The 12276-nt window shown below is 41.9% G+C and overlaps 1 protein-coding gene across 1 annotated transcript in view; it reads left to right on the top strand.

The window, feature by feature from the left end:
- The first annotated feature begins 622 nt into the window (after positions 1–622).
- The window catches only part of LOC146682102 (histone deacetylase 4-like), an 83846-nt gene continuing 72192 nt past the window's right edge, over positions 623–12276 (top strand). Inside the window, exon 1 of the mRNA XM_085449499.1 lies at positions 623–709. Within this exon, the coding sequence (XP_085305625.1) occupies positions 688–709 (22 nt within the window). The 5' untranslated portion in view covers positions 623–687. The remainder of the gene's footprint in view (positions 710–12276) is intronic.

Here is a 12276-nt window from a genome sequence, read left to right as displayed (position 1 = left end):
CCCGCCCACTTTGACATCCTCGGTTCATATGCTGTATAAAAATACCGTGTACATGTAGCTACAGTACATCGGCGCTGTTTGGAAACGATATCATGGGGAAATTGCTTCTTAACTTTCTGCTAATGCAGTTCCGTGTGCTCAGCTGTTATGCTGCGTGTGCTGCACGGTCCTGGGAGTGCAAACCATGTGAACAGCATCTTTCTGCTGTAGTGTCTCCTGCAAAAAAGGTTTCCTATTTATTCTTATGGAGCAGCATACACACAGCACCGACCTGTGACAGGCCAGCTGGTGTCTCTCCTTTGCTCTCTCTTACGTGAAGCGTTTAAATAAAACATTGTCCTTTTCATCCTCCCACAGGTTGGTGCTAAACAGCGAGTTGCCACTCTGATTGGAGTTGCCGGATCAATAAGCTAATGGAGATTGGCTGCTGCCGGACGTCTGCTTCCTGTTTCCCGTTTGACCGTCCTGAGTGTTGGATCAGCCTGAACACGCATTCAAACCCACACTGTCCTCCTCCTCCCAGCTCTGGCAGGCTAACAGGCTCCTGATCACCATCCTGTAAACCACATCCGTACTTCAACTCAAACACACACAGACATCTGTCCTTCAGTGAACACACGCTCACACGACGAGCTGGGTGCACACTCGCCGTACTGCGTGGACGTCTGCCTGACCGACCTGGCAGCAATGACTTCACACAGCCACCAAGGTAAGATGTTTGTCTACCACTTTTTACCTGTTATGCACCGGGTGGAAAGGGCCTGCTCAGTCTTCTAACTCTCACAGGAGTAAAAGGCCAGGCACATGCGTCCGGCTGATATTGCCCTTGTGTTAAACAAACAAATACCACAGTCTACAGCTGCATGCAGATGCTGCTTCACTATCCAGGAGTTTAATGTATCAGTCTGCCTTGTAGTCACGACGTATTTGCAGCAGAACAGGAATTAAACCAGAGAAAAGCTTTAAATACTTTTAATACATGAAGAAAAAGAAAGAGAAAGTCTGTGAATGTTGTTTCAGAAATACAGAAGTACAGAGACTGCACCTGTAAGCCGCTTTGCAACCCACCCCCAACCCAGCTCCTCTTGTACCTTCCACTTATTGTCATATCTGATGTGACTGATGCCTGCCTCGCCTCCACACCACCAAATAGAAACCCTGCAGGTGGAAACAGCAATCCTTTTTGATTATAGTGGGCCTGGCTGAATTGTAGGTGTGTCTAGGATGCTGTTTAAAACCATTTTTAGAGACCTAAAAAACTACCTGTCATGTGCAGATTAATGAAAATGTATCCCCTTCGGCGCCGTCACATTAAGGGAAATCTGTCTGCTGCTACATCTGCCATATTGGCGTATGCGAACGCTTTGATTGTGAACAGAGGCGGATCGTGGCTCGCTTCAAATGCAATAAAGCATTTTAATCTGGTCTTATAACTGTTAATGGGCTCGATTCAATATGAATGAGCTCCGGAGGGGCGAGAGAAAAACGTCCACGGCATCAGCTTAGTAAAAAGAGCCTCCCTTTTTCCTTGTTGATGACTGATCGCTGCTTTGGAAGCCTTCACTTGCACTTCCGCGAGCTGATACATTATTTAGCGACCAGCTGGTGGATGAGAAAGGTTAGCTTCCTGCCACTGGCCGACGCGGTACCTGACAGCGTCGGCTGTGTTTACTTTATACACCTGGGAGTGTGTGCAGTATAAATACCACAGCTGGGGCAACCGCTGGGCCCCGAGGGATCGGAGCGAGCCGTAGTCTCAGCCGGCGTCCTCAGTCCTGCAGCATCGCCACATGTGATGCACATCACAGAGGGTAGAGTGGATATTTGGCCTTACATGTGCACGCTGTTTAAGATGACTATAGATCAGCCAGAGAGGTCACACACTTTCCTTTTCCCTAAGTGTTTCCTTTATAAACTTGGATTAGAGCTGTGCAATATTTGCGCGCACACACACACACACACACACACACACACACACACACACACACACACACACACACACATTAACTCATTGTCATCCGCTGAGCTGACAAAGCTAATAAACTGCTAATCCCGAGCAACGATTTTGACATTAATAACTGCTAATTTATGCAAGGTGACACGTTAAATGATGACAGTGGAAGTGTCAAACGGAAGATAACAAGTGTCAAATAATATTCAGTAACTACATTAATTGCACGTAGGCCTGTGAGCCTAGAAGTATGTTTTTATTTGTTTTTTAAATAAGTTTCAGTTTCTGTTTGAGGATGACTGAGCAGTGAGAGTGACTCACACCTGAACATGTTCAGTTACTAGCAGCCTGTAACAAAAACACACCATTTTTGGTTGAATCCATGAAAAACACAAATATAGACAAAATATAGGCAAGAAAGCTGAGAGCTCCTTACTCCTCCTGAGAGTAGAGCCAACTCTCTTTTTCTCTTAGAAACTGCATTTTCATGCATATTTGCGTGTTTCAACAAGTCACTGCACCTATTTCTCATTTTGCTAGCGAAACACAAAGAAACCAGAGGTGGCTCAAGGCTTTTGCACAACATAAGTGAGCGCGCAGGCGCCTGAGGGGTTAATGAGTGGTTGATATAATTCGGGGAAAGTAGAGCTGGGCGATATGAGATTTTTTCATATCACGATATGTTTTTTTCATTTCAGGCGATAACGATATCTATCACGATATAAGCCAAATAACTATATTTGTAAGATTTAAATGTGCTGTTGCTCACAAGTAAAATGTGAAATGATCAGCAGCTTGTTTTTATTTAAATATTTATTTCCCATAATAAGTTCAACAGGGTAGATGTACTTAAGGAACATGAGACTTTTTCAGGTAAATAAAGGCAAATATTACAAACTACACAAAAGGCAGCCGCTAAAGCGTTTAAGTTTCAAAATAGAACAAACGAAACAAACTAAATTGTCAATTCCACTTAGAAACAAAATATTAATTCTAAAAATAAATCTTAGTTTGTTTTACAGAAGAACAGACAAAACTGACTAACTTTTGTCAATATCAAATAAACTGAGAACTAAAAGGAAATTCTCAATCTCTCCTTGTTGTATAGCTGAGCTTTTCAAACAGTTTTAACAGTTACTTTAGTCTGACCAAAGCCGAATGACGAATTAGCGCTTCCAGTCAGAGACTGAGGCTACGTCCACACGTACACGGGTATTTTTGAAAACGGAGATTTTCCGTTTTCGTTTTAAAAGATAATCCCGTCCACACATAAAGGCAGAAATGAAGGAAAACGCTGCTATGAACATGCCAAAGCAGCAGGTGGCGCTAGATTCCTAACCGTGCAGAAATGTTGGCCAATCAGAAGTCTAGAAGCCTCGGTGGGAAAAAGTAAACAAAGCTGGGGCATAGAAGCAGAACCGAGTCGTATGTGTGGAGGGACAGTAACTGTGTGTATATGTAAGCATTTAAACACTGCAGAGAGTAGAATTAACAGTATTGTAGAAATTCATTTCACCGAAACAATAACGTGGCGCACAGTGTGACGCATGCACCAGTTTATTGTATTTCCAGACTTGCTTTCAGCACAATTTACAGTGCACGCTACTCTGTTTTTTGTCAGACTTGAAATAGCCGAAATACCTTCAAACTACGGAACTTCTATGGCTCTTCCGTTCGTCAATCTCTCCGGCGTTGGAACCATCATCTGTTTTGTCTTCGGTCACGCTCGGTTGATTTCTCTAGTCGGCACACTCATTTCCTCCATTACCCGCTGGCTGCTTCCCAAACAAACACACGTGCAGCTTGGCACTTGTGCTGTACGTAACAAGTCACGCGACGTGACGCTGCGGCTGTGATTGGTTCGGCTCTGCGCTACTTAATTTGGATTGGCTGACCTTTTTTTTTTTTTTTTTTTTTTTTTTTTTTTTTTTTAAGAGGATAAGAGCGGCGAGGTCTATCGCGATAGTTTAATTTCTCTATCGAGTAAAAGTTATATCGCGATACATATCGTTATCGTTCTATCGCCCAGCTCTAGGGGAAAGGTCTTTCAACGCTTTAAAAGTGGTAAGTAAGCATTTCAAATCGAGTTATGGTAGCTTTAAGTTAAGGCTGTGAATGGACGTTAATAAAGTTAAACGCAGCGGCTCATTTCGTTACGTTTACAGATGCCTTAAAGGGCTGATTTAACATTGCACTTTGGAGACTTGCAAGACACCGATCCTCACCTTTTGCTCTTGAGTGTAGATTCACTTCCCAAAATATCTTTCATTAGACCGCGTCTGCTTAGCAGAGAGTAGCTGAACTCCACGAGAAAAATCAGCTTCGGTAAAGGAACTGAAAAGGTAACGCAGGCTCACGGGGTTTTTACGATCAATAGCTGCTCTTGATTTATTTATTGTTTTTCCTCCAAAAACCTCTGAAATAACACACCACTCATTATTTGATGTCAGTGCGACTGTTAGAACGAAGCAAACAGTGATATTGAATCAATGCCCAGCTGTGAGCAGGAGCCAGGGCAGGAAGCTTCACTCTGTTCTGGGCTGATAGAAGAAGATAAACTAACCAGCTCCTGTCACAATATGAAATGAACCCTTTTTAATTTCCCTCCGCTCCCTCTCGCATCCTCAGCGTGCTTCACCCCCGCTCCGCTGGAAGCGTGCAGAGGGATGCCCCCTGTTAGCTCACCTCTCGCCGACACAGAAATAGCTGCGATTCTTTGTGCGAGGCCCGGAGATTACGACTCATACCTGTTGAGCGGCTGTTTCCCGCTGTCTTGTTTGCTGGCGGGAAAGCCTTCAAGAGGAGGCGATCCCGGCCCTCGAGAGCGCTGCCAAGTGTGGGCGTCAAATTTGAGGTGTTGCTTGTCTCGTTTGAATGACAGCTTCGAGACGCACTTGTTGGATGCCGGCGCAAAGAGGGAGACGGAGAGAGAGATGGAGAGAGGCAAGCCAGGAGACATTTTAAAGGAATGCGACGCTGACCTTGTCAGCCTTCTGTTTCTTTTTTTTCCCTCATGAAAATGTGTGTGACAGCAGTATTTACAGAGCGAAGAATCTCTCCGGAGATCTCTCTGCTAATAACTGCAGATGCAGGAGAGGCTTCTTTAAGACTGTCTGCCGCTATCACTGTTAAGGCCAATTACTTTCATTTAGAGTCACAATTAAAACAACAGCGCCTGTGTTCTCGAGGTGAACAATGAGACTTTCAGATCCACGGCTTTGTTGTGCAGTGTGATCCAAAGCTGCCAACTTTCTTCTGCTCTGCACTTATTTCCAATCAAGCTGTGTGTGTGTGTGTGTGTGTGTGTTTGCCATTTTTTCTAATCTGTAAATGAGCTTACTAGCAAGCACTGTTATTTATTTTTCCCCTTCCAGGACTTACTCATTTTCTTAAAGCAGCTAGATTGGCAGGATTAGGTTAGATTAAATATCATTTATCACAAATCTCTTCCCAGAAAAATGAAATATAAAACAGATTCTCAGGTTTGATTTCCAAGAACAACAACAACAACAAAAAAAGGGGGTCAGCAAACAGGCTGGAGTGTTTGCACAGGAGTGATTGCTGTGTGTGCCAGGAGCTTTAACACATTAGCCTGCGACATTTGTTTTACACTCGTGCTTAGCGGTGAGCTAACGTGCTCGGTGTGTGGTGTTAAACAGGGCGGTTGTCTCTCTAAATGTCACGCACGGGATTGATAAGAGCTCAGAGTATAGAGTCCTGCAGCGCCCACGCAGATTCAGAAACATCAGCTCAGGTCCTCGGCAGGTGTTGAGCTCTTCTCCGTGATGACTGAGGGAGCCTTCATGGTTGTGGTCGTTCGGCGAGCACCCTTATCAGTTTCTGGGCTTCCGCCTATAAAAATAAAAGGAAGCAGGGCCCAATAAACTACACAAGTCCGAAAAAGAAAGGGCAAAACGTATTAATTATTAAGTAACAGAGAAATGGATGAAAAGGTTTGGGTGGTTCCTGTCTCTCTCCACTGTTACTGTCCAATAAAGGTGAAAAACAAACAAAGAAGAAGACGCGTGTTTTCCTGCGATCCATAAACCATTTGCATATAAACATAGGACTACCTCGGAGTGGAAAAATCCATCCTTTATTAAAAGTATTTGAAATATTAAAACCAGACTTTAAATCCGCTTGATGTTACCAACAGTCTTTGATTTCTGCTTTTAGAGGTGGAAGCCGGTTGGTTGGGAGCGTGCAGAGAGCGAGAGAGACGCTTTATTGTGGAACTGATGCGGGCTGGATGCGCTGTGAGTGGAAAAGGAGGATGTTAAAAAAAGAGCAGCTGTCCTCTGGTGTTGCAGTGCTGCTGAAGAGGGAAGGTGATGCCGCTCGTTGGCAATGATTTGTTTTCATCTTAGTCAGAATCGCGCCGGCTTTCCAGGAAAGCCTGTATTGTTTACCGCTTGGCCTGCAAATGAATCACACACACACTGTCACACACTCTCACACAAGCATGCACTCAGGCCACTGAATGGTTACTTAGTAAGTGGCAGGTGTTATTTTGTGAATGAGAGGTTTGAACTTTACATTGTTGCATGGGGGGGAATTAATAATTAACACGTTCTGCGAACGCTATCAAAAGCACGTTGACAGTGGGACATAAAGTGTGTTCAGATTAGATTTTTTACTGCTTTATTTTGCAAGGTCTGTGTGGGCGTGAGCGCCTTTTATGGCTCTGAACCGGTGAACTTGACACAGTGCTCTTTTCCTCGAAGGCTCAGCGGTATCTAGGTTACAAGCGCCCGTTAGGTTTACGCAGCTTGGAAACGCCACAAATCGGCGAGGAAAATAACATAATTTTAAAATAAACACTAATGAGGAGGGTCAGGACATTGCATTGCATGGGCTGGTACCCAAGATTAGATAATTCTCTCGAGGTCTCACACATCCGCTGATTTATGTCTTAGACAAGCTAGTCGTGCTGCGGTTGCATTAAAAAAGGATTTATGGTCAGGGAATAGCAGTAATTTGGTACAGTCATTCCTGTCCTTTGCTTTTTGGTATATACAAATATTGCTTACTACCGGTAGGTTAAAAGTACACTTTTAAAACCGTTTCTAAGTTAAACGCTCTTGTGTTCCCCCAGAATATTTTTTTTTTCATGTTTTCACCGATCACTGTTTATACGATGCTTATAAACATCAGGTTTGGCTGTGCAATAGACCGGCGACTTGTCCAGAGTGTACCTGACCTTTGGCCCTATAATAACTGGGATAGGCTCCCTGAATTGGATGAGCACTTAAGAAAATGGATGGGTGGTTAGATGGACTCCTGGTTTGAGCTCTGCTCCACTCTGTAAAAGTGTCTGTAGCTTTAATGGAGCTACTGCTGTTAATTATGAACCTTCCAGGAAGTGGTCTGCAAGTTACTGTAGATCATGCTAGAACACCGACTCTCTGGGTTTCTGGTTCCACTTGTGATAAACTCTAGAATTAATGCAACTGTGCACCAAATCTTCATCATCTTGGGGTAAACCTGTTCCTCCTCCTGACATCGTTATCACATCATGTTTTTGATAGAAAGGCTTCAGGTCAATAGATGTGGTTCCATCATTGGATCTTTTTGCAGATTTTGATTGTAGTAAAGCATCTTTCTGTAAGCCTCAGGGATGTCACAGCAATAGCGCTGATTAGTCGTCTAGTCACGATTACGTCGACTATCAAAATCGTCGACGACTGATTTAATAGTCGACTCATCGTTTGAAGCTTTGTAAGATCCCAAAAGACACAGGAATAAGTAGTAGGATTTAAGAGTGTAATAACAGACTGAAACAGAAGATGGCAGCACTGCATGTACAAGGATGCCAGCTGCCGTTAAACCCAGAAGAAGAAGAAGAAGCTGTGTCCGGTATTGTAGCTGTGTCCAAATTCAGGGACCGCATCCTCCTGTGCCCGCATTTGCAGGCCGATTACGTTACAGCGACACGACGAAGACTGTCCAAATCCAAAGACTCCAACAAATGCGCCCTTCATTTCCCCAGATTTGAAGGATGGGTCGGGTGTATACTTCGTGGCCCAACCTATCCCAGAATTCATAGCGCAGCCCAGCTCAGTTTCCAACAATGGCGGCAGCTAGTTAGTTTTAACTTTACTCTTATTATTCTTTCTGGGTCACAAAATAAACGTTTAACATATTTTCAGGCGAGAATGTAGCTGTGTAAACCTCAAATATCTGCTCAGTTTATCAAGACACCGCATATTTTCAAAAGCGCCCCGAGGTTTTCGGAGACGTCTGTTACCCACTAGCTCGATAGCTAGCCGGGGGCAAGGCTCACTAGAGCTGTGAGAGCACCGGACTCCCGGCAAATCGTTTTCAAACCCACCGCCGTCTTTCGCTACTCAGGTTAAACATGATATATGAGTCACTTAGATAACTTAAAAATGTTATTGTTTGGCTTTTTTTAGTATTTTATTTGTTCCTGAGTGAATCTGTTTGGCTGAGATTAAAGTTATAGTTTTTACACAGCTGAATAAACGTCAAGCAGACAGCTGATTATCAGAAGTGTGAGATGCTGGAGAATATACTCCGGTGTCCTGTTATATTTTAGATAGCAAGGAGTTTATTAAACTTCACAGAAACAATCTGCAAATATCATTAAAATTTTAATAACTATCATCTTGTCTTTATTTTTAGTTAGCACAGACCTTAACAACTTAAAGCTGTAAGCTAATGATAGTTATATAAGAGCAGATGCTGCTGGTGCAATAAGCAGTACTTTTACGTCCAATGGATGATGATCTGATTAGTCGACTAATCGCAAAAATAATCGGTGACTAGTCGACTATCAAAATAATTGTTTGTGGCAGCCCTACACAGCAACACGAGACGGTTTATGGCATCCAGGCATGAAGAGAGCAGTAGCAGAGAATTCCTAGCAGCAATTCAGAGTTGCACCCAGTTAATCCGCTAAAGCACCAGACCTGCGCTGGCCTCTGTGCTGCATCTCTGAGCGCACAGTAGGTTAGGAGAGAGATACGATGGAGGGTTTTTTTTGCGACTTTACAGCTTTTGCCAGTAATAAAATGTGATTTGTGTCACTCATAAACAGAAAAATACCTTTATTTTGATTTAGTGGATGGATTATCAGCCGAACAGGTAAAACAGTATTAACTCTTAATATTTGCCTGGTTCTAAGCTTGTAAGATATGTGAGCTAACTTAACAGTGAAACTTTCTTATTAAAAAGAAAATTGTGATATTATGAAAGAGAAAAAAAGGTTTTGAACCCAACTACAGAATATTTAGTTTAGTTTGCTAATCGCTCAATCGTTTTAGAAAACTGCTTTCCACCTGCATTCTCTTTAATAGCCAGCAGGGGGTGATTCCTCTGGTTGTGTAGAGCTCTATGGGAAAACTGCCCTCGGCTCTCTTGCTTCTGTAATCCCCACAAACACTTTCCCGATGACTCTATGACTTTAGCCGCTAGCTTGAAGTTATATTGGAATAAAGACGACGTTCATTTATAAATTTTGGTCATTTGCAGCGTCAGAAAGGAGGTTTGTTAATTGTAACTCATGATGGGTGCAGGAATTTTAACTATCAGATATATCGGCTGCTGATTGTTTGTTTTTTCCAAACGTATTTGTTACCAACACAGAGGTTGCAGTGTGCCCCCTGGTGGACAAACTATGCGACATCAACACTCCTAAAGTGAATGAAGCATGTTTGTGCTGTCTCCCCTTTGTTTTTTAATTGTCATACATCGGCCAGTAAATGAAAATTATTTGATACCGAAATATTTATAAATAGCTAATAGCAGCCCATCATAACAGGTAGCGATGGTTGGGTTTTATCTTTTACTAATGAGCATTAGCCAGTGAAGTCAGATACACCCCTTCCTCGTCACAGGCAGTTTCAAAAGACCAAGATATTGATGGTGAGGCTTTGTTTGGCGAAGGTTTCTTTTATCTCAGTAATGATATCCAGTGTTAATACTGTGAAAAATATTCTTAATGGGTTGTAAAGCTGGGTGGCTCTCTAGTTTCAGGGGTGCTAGAGAAATTAAAATGGTGGTTGAGGTATTTGAGTCGAATGCCTTCTGGAGGCATCCTAGGAGAGGTATTTTAAACATGTCCACCCAGGAAGACGCCCTAAGGCAGATCCAGGACACTCTGGAGAGATTATAGCTCTCAGCTGCCTGTGGAGAGGAAGGTCTGAGCTTCTCTTCTGAGACGGCTTTAGCGGGACAGCTAAGCGGTAGAAGATTGATGGATGGATAAAAAGCACCAGACTCCAATAAAAACACATTTTCAACATATGGAACCATGAACCAGTATCTTAAATCAAGATCTACAGTATATGGTGACTTGTATGGCCACATGTTTTCAAGAGACTGTTTTTAGTGGTGTAGTACTATATCAGAAATGGAGAAAGATGTAAGGTTTTGCCAACTGGGCAACAGAGATGCAATAGTTTCTCTACATAATAAAGTTTATTTCCATACCACCACAAACGACATCATTTGTCATGATCATAAAGTTGATTCAGCATCTCTAAAACATTTTTGAGAAAAGGGGAACACTATAACCTCCACAAAAGTAGGATTTATTGCTAGGCTGTATTACATTGCATTAGTTTTAGCTTACAGACTTCATATTAGATTTATAAAACCATTTTTACATGAAGTACTAACTTCTGCCTTCCAGACAAGGAACAAGGGTTAGGAAGAAGAAACAACTTCATAATCTAATTTTCTTTCATCTCTCTTGTTCCTTTGAACTTTTGAACTTAGAAGATTAATACATGTATAATTTAAAACATTTTAATATCTGAGTAGCATAACCACATCAAATCATGTGAATTCTACTGAAGCCAAGAGCTGAGATGGAAGCAAGTGCTCAGGCCCAGCTCTCTATATGTCAGCCATGTTTCTGCTGAGCTTCCGTGTTTACTGAATTACTAAGATTTTGGATGACAAGAAATTTATATTATTAATAATCACAGGAAACAGGATGTTGTAATATTTTCTGTGGACAGCTCATCAGCATACTACTTGCTCTCATGTTTAAAAATGACGAATTAAAGATTTCTTTGATTTCATTATTTCAGATAGTGACAGTTTAAAATTTTGACCAATTCTGATTAAATATTGTTCCGTGGCTGACGTATTAGGTTTTGTGGAGCATTGCCGAGGTTAAGTTAAATAGGTGGTTAGTTTGGTTTCCATTAAATGTTTTTCAAACTCTACAAGTATAAACACAGAGCCAAATTTTAACAGAAGTCCTGTGAATGTGGCCGAGGAGGTGGTCAGCACAAACGGGTAAAAGACAGCTATTTTAGATGCATGAAAACATTTCATAATAAAAGCCCTGTTAAGAAATGAAGGGTCTCTGACAAGTGAAATACTGGGACTTTTTAACATGGTTACAGTGTTGAGTTTGTATTGTAGCAAAGCTTAAGGACGTTAGCTAAAATGTTAGTTTTTTTCTTGACAAAAGTCTCAAAAACTCTTTAGGTACAATGATTTATTGAAACATTTCCTAACACAGATGAAAATACAGTGTATAAGGCAACAGAGTTTGCAGTTCTAATGAGCTTGAAAGTCAATATTCGTTTTAGCCACCTTTATTCTTCCGCACTGCCTGAACCCAAAGCTAGCTTTCTTGTAATTTCTTTAGGTCGTCTTCAAGAATAGTTCTCCAGGACATCTTTTCTACAATAATTTTCTCCTTCTTTGGATGTTTTTGCCTTTTGACCTGTTCTCTGCCATGATGATCCCACACTACTTCAATAATGTTGATGTCCAGGCTCTGGGGAGGCCAGTCCATGGCTGATAGTGTTGCACCGTGTCTAGGGCTGGGCGATATGACCCAAAATTCATATCTCGATATTTTTTAGCTGGATGGCGATATAAGATATATATCTCGATATTTTTTTTAAGCCATAAAGTAAGAACAAAAAGAGAGTTCTTAGTTAAAGCTGTGTCCCAGATGTCACACAAGCACTTTTATTAACATACAGCACAGATGTACATGAAAAATTACTCAAAATTAAATTATGAGCATTCATTAAATAATAATGCTCCATAAATAAAATAAAACAAGGTTGTTTTTGTGCTAAACAAAGAGCTCACAATTGTGCAGTCAAAATGTAAACTAAAAGACGCTGAGCGTAATAACAAAGACAGACAGATTTCACAGCAGCTCTATTTCCAAGTTTTACTGCGTGACTGATAGCCTGGAGTTTGAAATCCACTTCATAACCACGTCTCTTACAGGTGCCATTTATGGTCCTTATACACAGTACGGTAATATTACGTTGATGCACAGTACGTATCACTCCGCGAGGCTCCTCGGTAGCCGTAATGCGCCGACAATC

The sequence above is a fragment of the Copadichromis virginalis genome, linkage group LG23, assembly GCF_057382275.1.
Source record: "Copadichromis virginalis isolate Kocher_CV1m ecotype Utaka linkage group LG23, C_Virginalis_male_GT1.1, whole genome shotgun sequence".
NCBI lineage: Eukaryota > Metazoa > Chordata > Actinopteri > Cichliformes > Cichlidae > Copadichromis > Copadichromis virginalis.
Note: the sequence above shows the minus strand (reverse complement) of the source record. Positions and strands in the feature narration are given on the sequence as shown.